The sequence below is a fragment of the Antechinus flavipes genome, chromosome 2 (assembly GCF_016432865.1).
Source record: "Antechinus flavipes isolate AdamAnt ecotype Samford, QLD, Australia chromosome 2, AdamAnt_v2, whole genome shotgun sequence".
Lineage (NCBI taxonomy): Eukaryota > Metazoa > Chordata > Mammalia > Dasyuromorphia > Dasyuridae > Antechinus > Antechinus flavipes.
Window position 1 is genome coordinate 273,838,697 of NC_067399.1, and position 21,167 is coordinate 273,859,863.

Here is a 21,167-nt window from a genome sequence, read left to right on the forward strand (position 1 = left end):
ACAGCCTAGCTCTGCAGAGCCAGGACACGCCAGGCTGAGAAGTTTCTTGATGCTGGAGTGTTGTATTTCCTTTTGTTGTTTGGAGATGGAGTGGAGGCGATAAGGCCAGATCAAATCTCCCCCTCTTAGCCAGCTCCCTCCCTCTACAAACCCTCAAAAACCTCAATGCAGGTGACAAACGGCTCTCTCTCCTCTTCAAATATCCCCCTGCCCCTGGCCCTGCTGTTGGGTGATAATCCACCTGACAGATGGCTGGTTTCCATTGTAGTTTAGAGCCCTAGGGTGAAGGAAAGGAGATGTAAAGCAAAGACTTGGTCAGAAGAAGGGAGGGCACCTCTGTCTATCTCACGCTTTCACCATACCAACATAATTAAAAATGGCAAAGCTCTATGTTTTGGGACCTAGACCTAGAAGCTACTTGCTTTTTTTTAAATATAAAGAAATATACAAGTTTCTTAAAACTATATAATTTAAAGTTATGTAGAGGAAGCAGATCCCAATTTCTTAGTACCATCTATTTTGTCTCTTCCCTTTGTAGCACTTACTCTTGGGCTGGCCACACATAAAAAAGACGGCAGCTCGGTGACCTGGCAGCATCGAATCAAGGAGGTAGCGGATCTTCGCTGGTAGATGACTTGATCTGAATAACCACTCACTGCTTTACAGTGGCTGCTGAACACTAGAGACTAAAAAATAAAAAGTGAAAGTTAATGCCACTCAGGCCAGATCTCCTCAAGTTGCTTCATTATAAGATTCCCTATGTCTTTAAATGTCGAAAAAAAATTAAAAAACAACCCTTCTATGACTTATTTATAAAACCAAGAACTAAGAAAAAAGGGTTGTATAAATACACATATTTCCAGACTTATTTCTCCCCAATACTATAGTTCTTCATGAGAAACCAGACCAAAAAATCTATTCAACAATCTCTCTCTCGTTTGTATCTAGGATTAGGGATAATAATAGGAAACCCTTTCTATATGGTGATGGTATACAAGTACACAAAGTATGGTACTACAGGGGAAACCTGTCTCAACATTTTTGAACTTGGAGCTTTAAATCCTCAATTGGTAGAATTTACTCTTCTAATGAAAAACATGTAAAGAGTGTAGTCTCTTAGGAAATCCAATTCCTATATGACGTTTAGGCTCTTATGATTCCTTGAGACAAAAGGCATAGCACATAGTGTATAACAAATTCTCTGGATACTCTGCTCTCCTCAGAATAGTTCAATCAGTAACCCCATTTGCTTTCTTCTTAACACTGATTTTTAAGAATCTTTCTTAGTCCCTAACACCACATGGTAACATTATTCTTTCATACTAGACATAATAGGCAACTATATATCCTAATGACAAGTTTCTTCAAATACTCTGGGTGGGCAAAGCAAATTCATTATTACTTTTGTTCAAAACCTAGCAACTATGGTCTACACTTCAGTTAGAGAGAGGATTGTATCATAGATGATGCAATTCAGTTATAAATCAGTCACTTGCAGCTATTGGTGACCCATTATCTCTTCCCATTCTCATGATGTCTTATCATTCCATTGTAGGGCAGGAGGGTGTGTTGAGGGTGTGAGGCAATTAGTACTAAAAGAAACTTAAATTTACATATTAAAATGTATATATTAAACAAACAAACAAACAAACAAAAAACACACCACTGTGTGCTGAGGTTTATTTCTCCCTCAACTTCTCAATGGTGAGACTGGGAAGTAAATAATAAAAAACATACAACAGAGTGAGAAATTCTGCCTTCACAAGAGAGGTAGTCATTTTTAAGAAAATGACTTAAAAGGCCCTAAGAACCAAAATACTTATGGATGCCCATTAAACCATGTCTGAAGTCTAGGTCTCAGTTTCCTGACTCGTGTATCAACTCCAATTCTGTCATATGAGAACTGTCCCTCCTTGAACCCTGTCACACGGAATTCAAATTAAATATTCACTGCAGGGTTGGGGCAAGGTATAAGAGATACAGTGGAAAAAGAGCTTCCCAGCAGCCCAGATTCAAATCCACAGGAGGGGGATCCAGATAAAGTTACAGAATAAAGTCTAGGAACTGTGTGACCTGAGATCGCTTACCAAGGACAGTAAGGGGAAATGTCAGGACTTGAGCATCTGTATTGCTGACAGAAAATTATACTCCTGTTACCCCAGATGATAGTACAAGAGGAAAAGAAGTGGCGGAGAGAGGCAAGGAACCATATACATTTTTTTCTGTTGTAAGAGGACAAAACTAAAAATGTGTGCAAGGTACAGGAAAAGGGGATGAGCACCTCACTAAACAACTCTTATTTTCTCTGAGAATAAGCTGATTACGTACAATGTACAGGGGAAGAGTAAGGATAGACATCAGTTTCAATAAATGAATGAAAAAGCACTTCTTATTATGTGTTTAGTAAGGCCCAAATACCAGACAAAGGTATACTGTCTCTCATTGAAGAGATAGCATATACAAGGAAGCTTAGCTACAAAATAAGTCCAAAGACCCAACTGTCCAGCAGATGTGATAGAAAATGAACAGTAGGGCCCAAAAGTCCTTAAGCTACTTAAATGACAGTTGTGGGAAGAGGCAGAGGATAGTACAGGTGGCAAGGTCTAGTGGTCCTATTTCTTATCAGAAAGCATAGAACTACTAAATTCCATCCATCTCATCTAAACCCTGTAATCATTACTCAAGGAAACAAACAAGGGGGAAACTAGGGTATCTGTGGGGGAAGTGGCTATTGACTCACAAAAACTGCATTTAATTTTGTTGTTTAGTCATTTTTCAGTCATGCCTGATTCTTTGTGACCTTTTTTGAGGTTTTCTTGGCAAAGATACTAGAATGATTTGTTACTCTCCAGCTCATTTTACAGATGAGGAAACTAAGGCAAACAGGGTAAAGTTACTTGTCCAGGATTACATAGCTAGTAAATGTCTGAAGCCAAATTTGAATTAAAGATGAATTTTCCTGACTCTAGATACAGCATTCTATCCCACTGCACCACCTAGCTGCTTGCCCTATACTCTTAATTTTATCCTTCTAAATAATATTTCTGAAATTGAATTTTGGGAATTGCTTATATACACCCTCTATAAAAATTCCCAAACATATAAATGTACTTCAGGAATATAAACAAAGCTACTCCACTTTCTACTATCAGAAAAAGAAACTATGATCGTTTTGTATAATTTCCCCTAATAATAAAATTTCTAGAATTAGAGAAAAGTTAACAAAAGTTAACTGATTGACAAATGAGGGTGACATTTATGTTTCAGCAAGGACACCTATGTGGCATTAGCCAAATCATTCACAGTTAACCATCATTCAATATAACTGTTCCTGTGTACAATGTTCTCCTGATTCTGCTCATTTAAATATTTTCAGGTTTTTCTGAAAGCATTCTGCTCATTACTTATAGCCATCACAATTATATACTACAACCTGTTTAGTTAGTTTCCAATTTGCTCATCTCCAGTACCTTCTCAATTTCCAATTCTTCGATATCACAAAAAAAGCTGCTGTAAATATTTTTGTATTGTACATATAGGTCCTTTCCCAATTTTCTTTAATTGGGATACAGACTTTGCAGTGGTATTGCTGTGTATAACTGTACACAGGGTTTTTTGTTTTTTTTTTTTTTTTTTTTTTGGGGGGGGGGCTGAGGCAATTGGGGTTAAATGACTTGTCAAGGATCACACAGCTAGGAAGTGTTAAGTGTCTAAAGGCTAGATTTGAATTCAGATCCTCCTGATTTCAGGGCTGGTGCTCTATCCACCACAACACCTAGCTATCCCTATACACATAGTTTTTATAGCTCATTTGACAGTTCCAATTAAGGGTATCTTGGACCCACTGATTCTATCGATATAGAAACTCATAATGAGGTAGTTTGTTCAATTCATAGAGGTAGACAATTGGTCTCCAACTTATAATCTTAAGAACTGTTTGGAGGTATTAAGTTAAATGACTTGCCCAAGATCACAAAACCAGTACCTATCAGAAGCAGAACTTGAATTCTGCTCTGTATTCATTGTATCATACTGGCTCTTAAAGATGATTATCATGAATTTTTTGTGTACTATTATATTCTTCTAAAGAAACAGACCATAAACTCCACAAAAATAAAAATAGCATTACATTTTAATTTTGGATTTCCTCCAGTTCTAAGTGCAGAGTTCTGTATATAATAGATTCTTAAAATGAATACCTTTTATTAAAGAAGACACAAAGGCTCTGAGGGTAAATATCTTTATCAAGAGTAAAAAGGTAATAAATCAAAAAGTCCAGGATTCAAATTCATGTTACCATCTCTTAAAACTTATGTGGATTTCATTGTTTAAAACAGAATGAACCAAATATTTTCAATGAGCACCCTTTTCATATCTTCCTTTGTCTCATTTCTCTTTAACTAACACTTTGTTTTGAACACAACTACTATTCACTTTAATCCCCCTTAGCTTTGCCAGGCCATCATCTCTCCTCTAAACTTAACTATCTTGCCATGACAGTTATCCAGTTTAAGGCTATCTCATTGAATAGCTGTTCATATACAATCATCACCATTTATCTTTTAGGGTTCTTCTCATGAAGTACTAAACTGAAGTCACATAACCATGCTGCCTAAGTCTGTCACAAATTTGTTATCTGATCTCAACTGTACCTTCACTGATGTACACCAATTCTAGAATCAGAGATTAAGAACTGAAGGTATATTAGAGGCCATTAAGAACAACCCAATAATTTTAAAGCTAAGCAAACTGAGGTACAGCAAGGTGAAGGGACTGCTCTAGAGACAACACCCAGCCGGTCAAATAACTGAAGTAGAATGTGAACAGAGATCTCCTGATTCCAGATTTAGTGCTCTATCCATTATACCATACTATTTGTTTTCCTAGATTCTCCCTATCATATATCACTCCCAAACTGTCCCCCCCATCCCATACTTCCACAACAAAATATAATTCATAAATTCAGAGCAGCCATTTCTATACTAGCAATATCCAAAGATCTTCATTCTGAAGAAATCTTTGCCTGACCCTGCATCCCCTCAAAGATCATTCTAGGTTTTCTCTTTCAAAAGTAAACTCTTAGAAAAAGTCATCTTTTTTGTCTGCATTGCCTCCATTTTACTTCCTCATAAATAACATTTCTTAGTTTCCTGCAATCTGGCTTCTGACTTCAAGATCTGCTGAGACAATCCTTTCCAAAACTAATGACTCTCACCTATGAAAAGCAGTATTCTCTTTGTAGCCTGTGCCATTGTTGACCACTCTCTTTAAGATATCCTTTCTTTGTGTTTTCATAACACTCATCTCTTCTTACATTCTTCTACTCAATTAACATCTTTTGTGTGGATGTAACCCTGAACTCTATCCTTAGCCCACTTTTTTACATCTTCTCTCAAAAATTCCATGGGTACAACCATTATTTCTAAAAATTCGGTGTCCACTGAATAGCCAAATAAGGTATGGTATGTGGATGTAATGGAATCTTATTGTGCTATGAGAAATAAATTGAGAGTAACTTGTTAAGAATTGGATGAACTGATATAGAGTGAAATAAGTTGAACCAAGAAAATAACTTATACAGTGACAAACAATATAAAGCAAAACAACAATGAAATAGAACTCAGATCAATGCAGAGACCAAACAAAACTTCAGAAAACATGTTTCTCCTTCTATTAGAATTGCATGGAATGAGAAAGTCGCCAATGACATGATCAATAAGCTAGTTTTGTTTGCTTAATTAAGCTGTCCTGTTAAAAGAGAGAGTGCTACCAGGTGAGAGGTTACTAGAAAGTGACATTACTGGGGAGAGGGAGCATCAATAAAATGTTTCTAAGGAGTGAAGAAAATATAATCTACACACAGAAAAAATAAAATACACAATGTATTATCTATATCTTCCAATCAATTGTGATTATAAAAATTAAGCTGTTAAAGAAATCTGTAATTCCTGTTTCAAATTTTCATCAAGGATAACAATTTTTATATAAAGTTTTCTTAGGGGAGGAGGGATATGGGAAGGATAAAAGGAGGAAAAAAAGTATGCAGTAGAGAACAAAAGGACAACCTACAAGGAAATAAAGACAAAGTGGACACTCATGAATTTAATTTCTTCTACTATTACATATCCTTTCTTGAAATGATAATTTATTATTTTATATATATATTTTGAATCCTCCCAATGTTCTGTTGGGCCCATGACAATGTTCTGTTTTGTCTTGTCTTGTTTTGTTTTCCTTTTGTTACATATATACAAATATTATTCTGATTGAGTCAGTGAATGGTGTGAGTCAAAAATGGCATAAACTATTGAGATACAGACAAAAAAAATTGCTGTAGTCAAATTGGAGCAAGTACTTATAATAGTCATAAAAACTATAAGCTGAAATAGTTTTTTTTAAATATCTTTTCTCAGAATAAGGAATTTCCTCTTAAAAAAAAAATCTAACAAAGTATAAAAAAATAGGTCAATCTCAAAAGGTCCAACATATTTCAAATACTACAGAGATTGAACCAAGCCAAAACATTTTGTTGATCTTAAAAGTTTAAATGATTGAGTTTCATCATAAATTTGCTATCAGTATAGAACACATTCTTGTGAATTTCCAGATAGAATGCACCTTTGTGAAGTGGGGAAAAGACCCAAAACAGTTTCCAGATATGTAAAATGAAGTAGTTTGATAAAAGAACTTTGGGGTTCTTTCTAGTCCCAAATACACGACTTTATTGGAAGAAAGTTACTATCCCAGAGATTACACTCACTAAATTGATTCCACAACAGATCCAATGCAATTTTCACAGAATTAAAAGCATTAAAAACAATTTTCTTGTCATCAATCTCTCTTTATCTCCTGGTTCTTTCTCTGCACCTACAGGAATGCTTAACTCTCCACCATACCTATAAAACTTTTTTTTTGGATCCTGTCATCTCCTTAATCTATACCTGCTTTCTATATTTTTTTCTCTTTTTAACAGCTCAACTCTATGGCACATGAGAAAGTACACCAAATTTGGAACTGAGGACCTGAATTCAAATCTTGACTTTGTTTGCTACCTACTCTCCATGTGACCTGAGTGGCTCACTACTGCTTCCAGGATAAAATAAAAATAACTAACCAAATCTTGCATGTACATTTTAAAATTCCTCTACAATCTGGTTTCCTTTCCTTGCTAGTTATTTAATAAATATTCCAAAGTGTATCTACTCAATGTATTGGAGGCCTTTTTCTAGGTTTATTATCATTTTATGTGTAGCATCTGACCTATCTATCTACTTACAACTTGCTACAAGAATGACTCATCTGGATTACCTATTATGCAGTTCCTTTATAGTTCCCTCTTGCAGACAGGTCTCTGTTGGTAATAAAATGTAATCCTGTGACCACCCTGTGATTCTTTATTGCTCGTTATTCTTGAGAGAGGTGGTTGTTCCATGGTTTATAGCCATAAAACACCACCAGGAAAATTCTAGTTTAAAAAGATGGGCCATTTATCTGCCAAGACAAACCCAGGAACTATAAGAACACAAAGACAAAACACCTTCCACACAAATAAAGTCAGATCTAAACAAATGCAAAAATAATAACTGCTCCTGGGTAGACTCAGTCAATATAATTTAAAATGACAGTTTTATCTAAATTGATATGTTTATTCAATGCCATATCAATCAAACAACCAAAAAGTTATTTTATAGAGCTAGAAAAAAATAGTAACAAAATTCATGTAGAAGAATAAAAATTCAAGAATTTTAAGGGAATCAATGGAAAAAAAATGTGAAGGAAGGTGGAGCTCTATGGCTACAGAACATGGAAAGACTTAAACGGACAGTTTGAGTAAAGTGAGCAGAATCAGAAGGACTCTGTACACGACAACAGTAATACTGTACAATGATTAACTATAAATAACTTATAGTAACATAAATAACTATCCTCAATAACACAAAGATCCAAGACAATTCTGAAAAACCTACAAATGAAAAATGCTATCAACTCTAAGAGAAAGAATTAATGGAATCTGAATATATATTGAAGCCTACTGAGTTTTTTTCAATTTTATATTTTTGGTCTGTATTTTCTTTCACAACATGACTATATATACAGAAATATGTTTTGTGTAACTGCACATATGTAATCATTCTCAAATTGTTTGCCTTCTCAATGAAAGAGGAAAGAAGGGAGGAAAGAAGAGAATTTGGAATAGAAAATTGTAAAACATGAAGCTTAAAAATTGCTTTTATTTGACCCTGGGCAAGTCACTTAACCCTAATTGCCTCAGCAAAAAAAAAAAAAAAAAAAAAAAAAAAAAAAGCTTTTACATGTATTTGGGGAAAAAAAATTTTTTTTAAAGCTCACTTCTTGAGGTCTGGGCATAAGTACCTTATCTTTCTGACTTCCAGCCAAAAATTTATTAAAGTTTTTTACCCGTCAAAAAGTTCAGCTGGAGGAATGCCCTGAACAACTATTAAAGCAATGATTGTTTAGGATTGCATACATTAGTTAAGTTTGTTATTTTGCACATCAAAAAAAGTTCATAATTAAATACTAATTAAAAAAAAAAAAAAGGAAGGGAACTTATGTCAGAGATCTTATGGGGAGCAGAGGCCAAATGCAATCAGCTTAGCCTATTCAATGCTGTGCTCAAATCAATGGCCATTTATGTATGGTACCTGCCCAGGTGTATACACTGATGTAGCCTAACTCAATTGACTTCCAACTGTACACAACAGTTGGAGAAACAGGCATTCCTTCATCCTTTTCAATTTTCCTGTGATGATTCTAAGGGAGAAGGATATATGTAGGGGGAGGGGAAGGTGGGAACAGAGTAGAAAAACAAATCTATAGAAGTCTGAGGCTTAATGAAATCAGGACAAACATTTTTTTTTTTTGGAGGCAATTCGGTTAAGTGACTTGTCCAGGGTCTGTGACCCTGTAAGTATTGAGTGTCTGAGGCCACATTTGAACTCAGGTTCTCCTAACTCCAGGGTTGGTACTGTATCCACTGCACTGCTCCAATCAGGACAATCTTAACTTCAAAGAGGAGCCAGTTGGAGAATTTCATTATTTGTCAATAATCCTTTTTGCAATAATGCTTCACCTCATTCTTTAATTATATCAATTACATATATTTCCTTATTTCAAACCAAACTCTGAAATATATTAAACACATTTTGTCTTCTACAGAAACCAACCACAACTGGTCAATAACCTCCTTATAAGGGGAAGGGACCACATGTGCAAAAATGTTTGTGGCAACCCTTTTTGTAGTGGCCAGAAACTGGAAACCGAGTGGATGCCCATCAGTTAGAAAATGGCTGAATAAATTATGAATATGAATATTATGGAATATTATTGTTCTGTAAGAAATGACCAACAGGATGATTTAAGAGGCCTGGAGAGACTTACATGAACTGATGCTAAGTGAAATTAGCATTACCAGGGGACCATTAAACATGGCAACAAGACTACACAATGATCAATTCTGATGGACGTGGCTCTTTCCAACAATGAGATGATTCAAACCAGGTCCACCTGTGCAGTGATGAAGAAAGCCATCTACATCCAAAGAGAGAACTGTGGCAACAGAGTGTAGAACACAGCATAGCATTCTCTCTCTCTCTGCTTTTATTTACTTGCATTTTGTTTTCTTTCTCAATTTTTTTTTCTTCTTGATCTGATTTTTCTTGTGCAACAAGATAACTGTATAAATATGTATATATATATTGGATATAATATGTATTTCAAAAAAAGAAAAAAACTAAAATAACCTCCTTACATAACACTTACATAGGTTTCTTAAGATGGTCCAGTCATTTCACCGTATTTCCAAACTCCAACCTTCAATCTGTCTTTATAAATCCTACAAACCATCCCTTTAATTAACATTGTGCTCTTGTTTAGCCTTCCAATGTATAAAGAAAGTCACCAGGTACAACAATGGATATGTAAAGAAGTCCCTTTGGTGCTGGTATAAAAGAACTTTGCTGAACATACTCAAAGCCTCCAGGAGATATGGGACCTGAAGTTTTGTGTGATCCAGAGTCATTTAATTTGGGGGCTTTAGTTTTCTCATCTATAAAATGAAGGCCTTGGATTAAATTATCTCTAGAACTACTGTTGGCTCTAAACCTATAGGATTTTACTTTTTTCTACCTACCAAATTACTCTTCTAAATATAGATCAGAACCTATCTCCAAGTCTGAACTTTTTTAACCGATGATCTAACATACACACATCCATTTTCTTTCCTCTCAATCACTTACTCCCTGATGATTTGGTTTGAACGGAATCATAAACCATCCTTAGATTCTAGGGACTCAATTATATATTCAACCAGAAACTCAGGTTATTCATTCATTTAAGCACGGGAGGGAAAAAGGAGATTGGAAAGAAGGAAATGTGCTAAATGCTTTACAAATAATTCATTTGATCATTCTTAGGACAACCTTGGAAAATAGGGGTACCATCATTATCTCCATTTTATAGCTGAGGAAACTGAAATAGATAGATATTAAGACCCAGGCACAAGAACAAATAATGTAAACATCATCTAGCTTAGCCAAAAAGAGAGCTTGATGTTAGAATTAACTGATGTACACAACAAAGGACATAGGTTCAAATTCTGGTTTTTTATCTATTACCTGAATGTCCTTGGGGAAGAACATCACTCACCTTCTGTAAACATCAATGATCTCATCTGGAAAATGAGGAAATTGGACTAGACATCGTCTGAGATCTCTTCCAGCTCTATCTACAATCCTGTGAACTATAATCTGAGTTTTGAAACATTAAATATTATCTCCCTCAAAATGTAGAGCATTTAGCATGGTGTTATACATGTGTAGTATTCACCAGATAGATAAATGTTTGTTGCTGATGATGATAATGCAGGAAAAAAAAATCCAAAGAAACACAGCTCTGGTACTTGTAACTAGGAGGCAAAATGGAGAGTGTAGGCCTGGAGTCAGGAAGAATTTCAAATCTGGCTCCTGACAACAGCTATATAAATGTGCACAAGACACTTAAATCTATTTATCTCAGTTTCCTCAGGTGTAAAATCAGCTGGAAATGGCAAAACATTCCAGTGTCTTTGCCAAGAAAACCCCAAAAGTTCACAAAGAATCAGACATAACTGAAAAATTAACAAATGACAACTTGTAACTTAGCAGACTAAATAAATCAATAAACATATTGAATAACCAATGAACTGAGGACATGACAAATTAAAACAATTGGAAAGAAAACTAAAGGTGAATAAAAATAAATGGCAATGGGCACTCCAGCTAAACAACTTTTTAGATTCCATTTTCAATTTTCAGTACAATTTAGTTAGAGATTATACCAGCAGATTGCTCATCCAATTAATTAAATATCTGTCACAATCTCACAATGCTGGCTGAATTCAAACACTGATGTCCTTAACAGGGAATGTACTAAAGGGCTATGAAAAAAAACCTTATAAATTCAACAATGGGAGTTCCCCTCTTGGAGACATCAGAATATGCTGGAAGTCAACTCCAATTTTCTTTCTGCATTATAATCCTAACCCCTAGACTTAATAACAACAAGATGGTGAAACCAATGGGACAAGATGGAACTCATGAACTCTTCAGATGACTACCTCATTTTAAAAGGATAAAGAACAAGTCTCTCCAATCTTGTGTTCAATAAAGGTTTACAATATTTACTTAGAACCTTTATATATATATATAGGAACTATAAAGGTTCCTATTCTAGGAAATAGAAGACAAGAGCTTTGGTGCAGAAGTATCGATCTAATTTGGGGTGCTGCAGGGAAGAGTATCTAACACACATAAAAATCTCTTTAAATACAAAAGAAACATATGAAGCAAATACACTTTTAAAATATTAAGGACAAAACCAGTAAAAGTATCATTAGTGTTAGGATAAATTAATCCAGGAAGACTTCCTAGAGAAGGCACTTAATTTCAAAAGAGGCAATGAATAACGAATGATTAGAGGTGCATTAAGAATATGAGAAAAAGCTTTTAGTTCAGGAAAAGGGACCAGAAGAAGTAAAGATCTTTCAGAAAGTCAAAGAAGGCCAAATGAAAAAAAGAAGACTGGGACTCAAAAGATAAGATTCCTTTAAGCAGCAAGAAGAGGAAAATGCACAAATGTAACCTAAGGCCTAGAGAAGAACTAGATTATTGGAATTCAGTTAAGTTTTACCAATTCACTATAAAAAGTAGAACATTAATTTTTAACTAAAATCATCTATCTTTATTTAGTGAGTACTTATTTTATTTTAATCATAAAATGACTTTTATTATATATTAAGAAAATATTATTACCTTAAGTGGCAAAGTGACTAGAAATGAGACTGACTGGTTAAATTTAGGGAAAAGAGGAAAGTGGGGAACAAATGCCCCAAAATGCATCAGATTTATGAGTTTCTTATTGACATTCCTTACGTATATCTCTTCATCATATCCAATAGAACTTCTGACTCCATAAATATCATGACATAATGAAGCATATATCAAACCTCTCTTTCCAAAGAGAAATGGAATATTAAATATTCAGAAAATTTTCTAAATCACTTCCCTACTTACCCATTACACTTTCACATGAAAATAAATAGGATCAGTTAGAAAATTGTCACTCTGAGCATAAGATATAGAAAATAGGAAAGAAATGCTCTTTTTGACTTCCCTAAATAAACAAAATGGACCTTATCACATAGTATTGCCAAGTAAAATGTCTGAGAATAGTCCTGAGATTTTTCAGATCTGCTTGCTTCAAGCAATAGCAGAATTTTCAGCATATTTCTAGAAAAAAAGACCAGAGACATCACGATCCTATATAGGTATATAAGTAAAAATTCCAGGCATATGTTATGGATTGTGTTTGGAAGATGAATAGAAAAGGATACTTGTCCTGTTTCTGATCTTAAAAACTTCACACAAACCCTGTAGTCCCCACAGCCTGTTAGAAGCAGCAAAAAAAAAAAAAAAAAAAAAAGACTCTGACTCACACCTAAATGATAGTTTATTCAGGTTTGTGAAATATTACCAGGAGTTGGGAATTCCTACCAAAGTTGATAAAGCTTTGCTATAATGACAATAAACAACAAAAACACATTTATTAACTGGTTACTATATGCTAGGCACCATGCACAAATTAAAAACAAAAACACAGCCTTTGCCTCAGCCTCACATTTTAAGAAGGGAAATGAGTTATTAAAATAACTTTTAATGAAGACTCCCTTTATTTCCATGTGAAAGTGTATATAAGAGATTATTTCAGAGTCAACACACCATTAGTAAAGGAAGAGAAGGGGACCTGGGTAAGGCCTTTTATAACAGGTGGCACTTGAGCTGAATTTTTCTTTTCTCTTTTTTCCTGCTTTTTGCTGATGCATTTGGGGTTAAGTGACTTGCCCAGGATCCCACAGCTAGAAAGTGTTAAGCACCTGAGGTCAGATTTGAACTCAGGTCTTCCTGACTTCAGGGCTGGTGCTCTATCCACTGCACCACCTAGCTGCCCCTGAGCTGAATCTTTTATTTTTATTTTTAAAGCTTTTTATTTTCAAAACATATGCACGGATAATTTGACAACATTAACCCTTGCATAGCCCTGAATTTCAGATTTTCTCCTTGTTCCCCCCACCCCTCCCCTAGATGGCAAGCAATCCAATATATGCTAAACAAATAGAAAAACATTTCTTAAACATCTACTATTTGCAAGATTTTATTGTTATTTAGTCATGTTTGACTCTGTGACATAATTTGGAGTTTTCTTGGCAGAATGGTTTGCCATTTCCTTCTCCAGCTCATTTTATAGATGAAGATCTGAGGCAAAAAGGATTAAGTATTATGGGTCATATAGTTAGAAAATGTCTGAAGTCAGATTTGAGTTCAGAAAGACTAGTCATCCTGATTTCAGACAGTGCTCTATCCTATGTGCTACCTCTGCTGCTCCACTGTTGGCAAGACAGTCAGTTATATAAAGACAACAATAAATTATTCTCTGCCATCAACACACTTATAGGTATTGGATAAGATTATCTGAACTGAATCTTGAAGGAGACCCAGGGAGTCAGGAGGCAGAAGAAGAGCCTTCTAGGGATGGGACAGTAAAAAGGCATAGATTCTGAAGATCAAGTATCACATGTGAAGAATAGCAACAGCTGATCACAAAACACATGTTGGGGAATAAAATGTAATAAGACTAGAAAAGTAAGAAAGGAAGATGACAGCAAGGTGGAGAACCTGAGCTCAAACAGGATCAAGTTAAATACTGATGAAAACTTCATCAATGCAATTTTTAAGGATTGGCAAAATCTACTGATAACGCTAGGTAAAATTTACCATTTTCTTTAACCAGAACACCATTCCTTCCATTTGTTTCAAAACATCAAAAATTCCTTATAGTTAATGAAAAGCAAATATTCAATTATCTAGACTCATTCATTCATTCATCAATGGGTTCAGAAAACTCATCAACTCAGAAGTTCTAAGTTTTTATCTTTAAGCCCTTCTACTGATTGCCTTGACTTACTTAACTCACTTCACTCATACTCTGTCATAAGTTTTTTTACCCTGTAAATAGGGGTGATATTTTGTTTGACTCACTACGAATAACAAAAGATGATGGCAAAGTAATGATCAAATTTAAAATGCTACAGGAATGTAAAATACTGCTGAAAACTAAAAATGTAGTTCATTATCACACACATTGTCCTCATTCTGAGAAAGACATTATCCTAAAAAGAAGTAATTACTTTGGAAATGAGGGAAAGAGGTAACACAATGATCCATTAGAGTGACTACAGAAAGCCAAGATCTTTCACCTAAGATAACAATATTATATTTATGTAGTACATTAAGGTATGCAAGGTGCTTGACAAGTATAATTTCATTTGATACTCACAAAAAATCCTATAAGACAGGTGCTATTATGATCACCCCCCATTTTACTGATGAGGAAACTAAGGCAAAAAGAAGTTAAGTCCATGTATTGCACTGCCTGCCATCTAGGGGAGGGGATGGGGGGAAAGAGGGAAAAAGTTGGAACAGAAGGTTTGGCAAGGGCCAATGATGAAAAATTGCCCATGCATGTTTTGTGAATAAAAAGCTATAATTTAAAAAAAAAAAAAAAAAAAAAAAAAGAAGAAGCAGCAGCTAAGTCCATGGTCTCACAGCGAGTCAAGTGTCTAAGGTAGTCTTCCCAAATCCAGGCATAGGGCTCCATCCACTGTGTCCCCTAATTGCCTTTGCAGTAATACCAGCAGGTCACAAAGCTAGAACAAGAGCTGGCTCCTTTAAGATACAAATTTTTATTTTTGTTCTCATCCATAACTACCTGTCATCCTCTTAAGTCTTCCTGCCATAACACTGGAGCAAGCTTGTGAGCAGCTCCAGACACAGTGTGCCTACATCCAGACAGAACCATGTCTGATTCCTTGCTTCCCTTAAGCTCAGAGGAGTGGTCACCACTGTGGCTTACCTGTAACAAGGTGCAGCTGGAAAGGTTGGGAAAGGAGAGGGGAAAATCAACCCCAAGAAGGAAATCCTTATTCCTCAGATGTCGTGGATTCTGCTGGCTCTCCCCTTGTGGGTCTCCCCAGGAACGCAGCTGATGGAGCCTGTAGGAGGCTTTCAGAGACAGGAAAAGAGCTAACCATCTGAAATAAACCACAGCAGACGTGCTTATTCAGCGCTCCAAGGAGAGGCTTCGAGGCTTCATGATGACTAAACCTCACAGTGTGCTGCACATGAATACATCTCACTTGTGAAGGACAAAAATTTTAAAAACACACCTGATTATTTTCTACTTCCATGTTAGCTGGTAATTTTTTAAGGAATAAAAATGAGAGGGCCAAGAAAATAAAAAGGATAGATTGATTTTACATGAAATCTATATATGAATTATGACACGGTATTTAAAAATTTTTTTTTTAGCTAACCAACTTTCCAATTCACCTTTCGTTAATCAAGCAGGCAAATTTTGTTTACCTTGCCAAAAGTCCCTGAAGCATGAGGTTTGCCATCTCTGCAGGAGACACATCAATAAATCGAAGGAAAGAGAAACAGCTTTCTTCATTAACACCTGGAGGAACAAATTGAGGGGGTTAATTCCAACAGTGAGCTGAAATCATGGAGCAAAGGACACCAAGTTATCTTGCTAAAATTTGGATCCTAAGAATTAGGACATGTTAGGATTTCTGTCTACCATAATGATTCAAACATGGGTTATCTTTCATTTATAGGGTAAGGTCTTCCAAAGAGGACTTTTAAAGAGAAAACACGAGTAGATGGATAGTTCAGTGGTCCGAGTGCTGTGTCAAGAAGATCTGAGCTCAAGTTCAGTCTCAGACACTTACTAGCTTTGTCACCCTGGGAGTCATGTAATGGTTTGCCTAAAAGTTTCCTCATCTGTAAAATGAGCTGAAGAAGAAACTAGCGTTCAAAGATCTTTGCCCAGAATACCCCAATTGAGGTCAGAAGAGTTAAATATGACTAAAAAACAACTGAATAATGACATTTAAAAATCAAAGTAATAGGAGACCACACTCAGGTTTTACAGAATTCAGATTTTTGGGAAAAATCATAGCCTATAATTGGATAAATGTAATAGGTAAGATTTCATTCTTGTTATGGAAATTTAAGCCTAGGTATTTGTTGGAAAGTATTTCATGACAAGCAAAGGATATAAAACATTTTAAAATTTAATGGAATGAATATAAAAATCTAAATTTTCCTAAGGGAAATTGATTGATTTATATAAGACAATGCAAAGATAGTCAACAACAAAGCCATGCCATGCCAATAAATCAGGAAATGAATTAAATGGAATATTTTACCTCACATTCTCTCCCTTAAGATTACTTAACTATTTTAAAGAAGGTTTAAAAAAAATGATAGCAAACTAATCAAATTGAGCAATCACAGGCCAAGGAACTAAGCCAAATCTTTTCAACAGAGAAGTCTATCTTTATATTTTTCTTAATACTTATTAAATAAAATAGCTAATATACTGAGAAACCCTTCAAATGCCTTTATATTTAACAACAAAATACCTACCCTTCCTGTGGAAGAGAGACTGTTGGATATAGTCTGGTGCAAAAGGTGAAAGAAGAACTCTTAACCACCTACAAAACAAAACAGTTTAAAACAAAACGTAAAATCTCAACCTTAGGTTACTAAGCTACTAGATTCCTCAAACTACAAAATATTTTTAGGTTCTCCTATGTTCCCACTTCCAGGAACTTGAGGTACCAGACGCTAGAGCATAGTAACTTGCTGTTTTCATTAAGTAGGAAAAAACTGCATGAAGTTCAAAGAATAAAAACTATTTAGAAAAGAAAATATACTTGACACCAGGACAGAAAAAAAAAAATTTTTTTTCTTGTTTCTGTACTATATTTTGGAAGAACATAATCCCAGACCTGAAAGTATTAGAACCTGTGTTTAAAAGTATCTTAGGTCTGTTATTCACAATTACTTTAGATAAATTAATAGCCAAGTGTTGTCATGGTTAGAAAATGCAAACTGTATCCAAGCAACATGTTTGAATCTTGGTTTCAGTAAACTAAGGCAGATAATTGGTTATAAGTATACTACTACCTGCTTTTGTAAACAATATATCTATTTTTTCCTTTATAAAAAGAGTTTCCTCAATCCCTCACAAAGAATGCACTTCTTTTGAAAGAAGGTAAATTATTCTTTATGACATACCAAGGGGAAAGGGGAAAAAATTCAAAATTTCTTTCCACTCAATTCTTTATTCCAGAATATATATGGTAGACAACATGCGCTAAAATATCATTTTCATCTGTTCTATGACCAATTACATTTTTACCCTATTACTCTATCACTATTATTCTCAAGAGAAACTAAATTCATTTAATGGAACTCAAATAGTGCTCACAGGACAGAAAAAACACAGGAAAGTACGAACGCTATTTCTTGAACACAGTAAGTTATTTATTTAGTGACAAGACTACATTTTGCCAAGGACAGACAGACACACATACACATACATGCATATGCTAGAAACAATCATAAAGATTTTTCAAGATAAGTGCATAAAGATGCGCCATCTGGTTTCTTTTGCATACATACCACATACATGTTTCATGAGTATGCCCTGATCTGAAAGAATTATGATTTGAATCCTAAATCCCAGAAAAGCATAATCCATTTAAAAAAAAAAAAATGGTAAGTAAACAAGAGTTTGGTATTTGCTGACCTGTCCCGGGAATGATTAAAGACCCTGATCTGTCCATGACGATAAATAAACTTGGAAATCTCATATGGCTCTAGAGTGATATGAAATGGGGACCATGTTTCTTGCCGTTCAAAGAGCTCTGGATGATTACACACCTGAAAAAAGCAATGAAACAAAAAATAGCCAAATATGAAGTTGCCACATTATATTGAAAATTATATTATATTATATTATCATTCAGGTAAACAGTAGAAAAAGAAAATTTCAATATTTAGTGACTCCCATTTATAGTCATCATTTTTTTCCATTCCCTCTCAATGAAATATTTGTCATAAACATAAGGCCTTGTATCTATACTAGAATTAGGGCACTACTCAATCTCCAGAGTTACCTTATAAAGTTTAGAGTGTGTTTACAAATCTTAAAGCTCTGTTTATAAAAAACTATATGGTTTGATGTGTGAAATTAGCCGATTGACTTTTAGGGATAGTTGGTCCAAGTACTAAGCAGGTCTTACCTTCCTGAATTGCATGACCAGATTCATGAGGCTACTGGTGGTATTCTGTGCTTGCTGGGTAGAGCCCATTGAGGATTGCAACAGATCTTCAATAGAAATTTTGTTCTTTAGAGCCTGATACAGCAGTTTCTGTCTACTGGTCAATTGGCAATACATCCAAATCTCAATCTGAAAAAGAGCAAGGAAATTAATAAGATGTAGACATACCCCTGTTTCCTAAGAGATCAATAGCAGAATAAAGGTCACAAAAACTTAAACCAGAATATGTCAGAAAGAAATATTCAATATAATTCTAATTTTGTGATTTAGAATAGCAGCAAAAAAAATTTTTTTTAAAGATAATAACCCTACTTTCTTCTATTCCAATATTCTTTATGTCAAAATTCATCAGTATCTGGGTTAAGGATAATCTAGAAGAGAGACAATGTGGCACAAAGAGTCATAAGTTTACTCATGTAATAATCTGTTAGTATGAGATATTTTACTCCTAGATTTTGCCTAGTTAGCATATTTTCTTCACTTAGCTTAATTTGTTGGTGGATGCCATGGTTTATAAGTCATGAGACAGCACAAATAGCCATGATAATCAATGAAGAATGGAAGAGAAAGGCTACTTTTCCTCCTTTTCTTTGGAATAAAGGATCGTTGCTGCCACCATGAAACAGGAGCATCAATCAAAAAACATTTATTAACTATTTACTATTGTGCTTGGGATAGAGGGAAATAAACAGTATTCAGTGGTTACTATATGCCAAGCACTTTATAAATATTATCTCATTTAATCCTTATAATAAACCTGAAGGGGCTAGGTGCTGCTATTATTCCCATTTTACTGAGGCAACTGAAGTTAAGTAACTTGTTTAAGGTTTTATAGTTAGTAAATGTTTGGAAGTGGGATTTGAACTCTGGTCTTCCTGACTCAAGGCACAATGCTCTATCCACTGAGCTACCCAGCTGTCTTTTAGTACAGATATTGTACAAAATTCTGGGTATAAAAATTAAAAAAATAAAGCAACTCCAACTCTCAAGAATGTGCATTCTAATATGACAATAACAAATACTCATGTAAGTATGTATATAGAATAAATATGAAGAAAATGAACACAGTTTAAGTTAGTAAGGACAAAGTGAATTATCTACATGCTTTTTACTGAGAAAAAGAAAGATATGTAGGAGAGAAGGCAGAGGGGTAATGCTATGGAAGGAAAGAGGAAGGGTACCCCAAAATGTTCTTTCCTCACCTTGTCTGACAATTCATTTTCCACATCCTTCTTGATTCTCCTCAACATAAATGGCTTCAAGATCATGTGTAACCTAGACAACTGATCTGAAATGACAGATCACACCCCAACAGCACAGAATTTTGAGTTAGCACAAGGAGAAAAACACAAGGATGTTCCTCTCACTACCTGGACCATTATTCATACAATGCTTGGCTTCAGACTAAAAATTCACCGTAAAAGGATATAAAATTTCTATAGTTCCTTTAGTAATGTGCCTATATTTTGTTATGATCTCTTCTGAGGGGAAAAAAAGACTTTTAGACTTTTACACCCACATATTCTTCTCTAATCTGCTCAATGTTCTAAATGTGCTACCAAAGGAAGTTCACTCACGTAATAAGAATCTAATTAGTATGAGATATTTTACTCCTGGATTTTGCCTAGTTAATATATTTTCTTCACTTAGCTTTAATTTGTTGGTGGATGCCATGGTTTATAAATCATGAGACAGCACAAATGGCCATGATAATCAATGAAGAATCAAAGAGGAAGGCTATTTTTCCTCCTTTTCTTTGGAATAAAGGATCCTTGCTGCCACCATGAAACAGGAGCATCAATCAAAAAACATTTATTAACTATCTACTATTGTGCTTGGGATAGAGGGAAATAAACAGAAAAAAAAAAGAAAATATACCATACTCTTCAAAAAAACTACAATCTTTTGTCTTAATATTGTTTACTTAAGAATGTAACAATGAATATATGGAGAAAAACCTTATAGTTCTTTTCCCTTGTATAAGGATAAAAAGGATTCTTCACAATGACTCAATTTGAAGGAGGAAAAAAGTTCTACAAATACAAGGTTCCTTACATTGATTAAGAAAAAATGAGAAGATCCATTATCAATAACTTACTCTCATCAATGGCAGATTTGTTTTCAGCATGGCTTTCAATGTCCTTGGAAAACCACTCATTAAATTCTTCATGGGAATCAAACAATGTTGGCATAATGAAATGTAGCAGAGCCCAAAGCTAGGAGTAAAATAAAGAATTACTATCAAAAAAAGAGACAAGTGCTTTTTAACAAAACATCTTAAAGTTTGTTCAGTGCCAATAGGTACCATGTGGATAGTATGCATTCATTTCAGTACAGACCACAGGCTTTCTAAGTGTGTTTCCCTCTCTGAGGATAAGTTATATGAAGGTTATATGCACTAGAGCATATTTCCAGGTTTAAA

General features: G+C 34.8%; 1 protein-coding gene across 1 annotated transcript in view; it reads right to left on the minus strand.

Moving 5' to 3' along the window:
* The window catches only part of INO80 (INO80 complex ATPase subunit), an 83,392-nt gene that overhangs the window by 38,945 nt on the left and 23,280 nt on the right, over nucleotides 1-21,167 (minus strand). Inside the window, exons 17-24 of the mRNA XM_051977106.1 lie at nucleotides 20,844-20,961; nucleotides 19,948-20,033; nucleotides 18,707-18,874; nucleotides 18,211-18,344; nucleotides 17,043-17,110; nucleotides 15,975-16,068; nucleotides 15,466-15,643; nucleotides 546-686 (exon numbers count right to left, since the gene is read on the minus strand). Coding sequence (XP_051833066.1) covers nucleotides 546-686; nucleotides 15,466-15,643; nucleotides 15,975-16,068; nucleotides 17,043-17,110; nucleotides 18,211-18,344; nucleotides 18,707-18,874; nucleotides 19,948-20,033; nucleotides 20,844-20,961 — 987 coding nt within the window. The remainder of the gene's footprint in view (nucleotides 1-545; nucleotides 687-15,465; nucleotides 15,644-15,974; nucleotides 16,069-17,042; nucleotides 17,111-18,210; nucleotides 18,345-18,706; nucleotides 18,875-19,947; nucleotides 20,034-20,843; nucleotides 20,962-21,167) is intronic.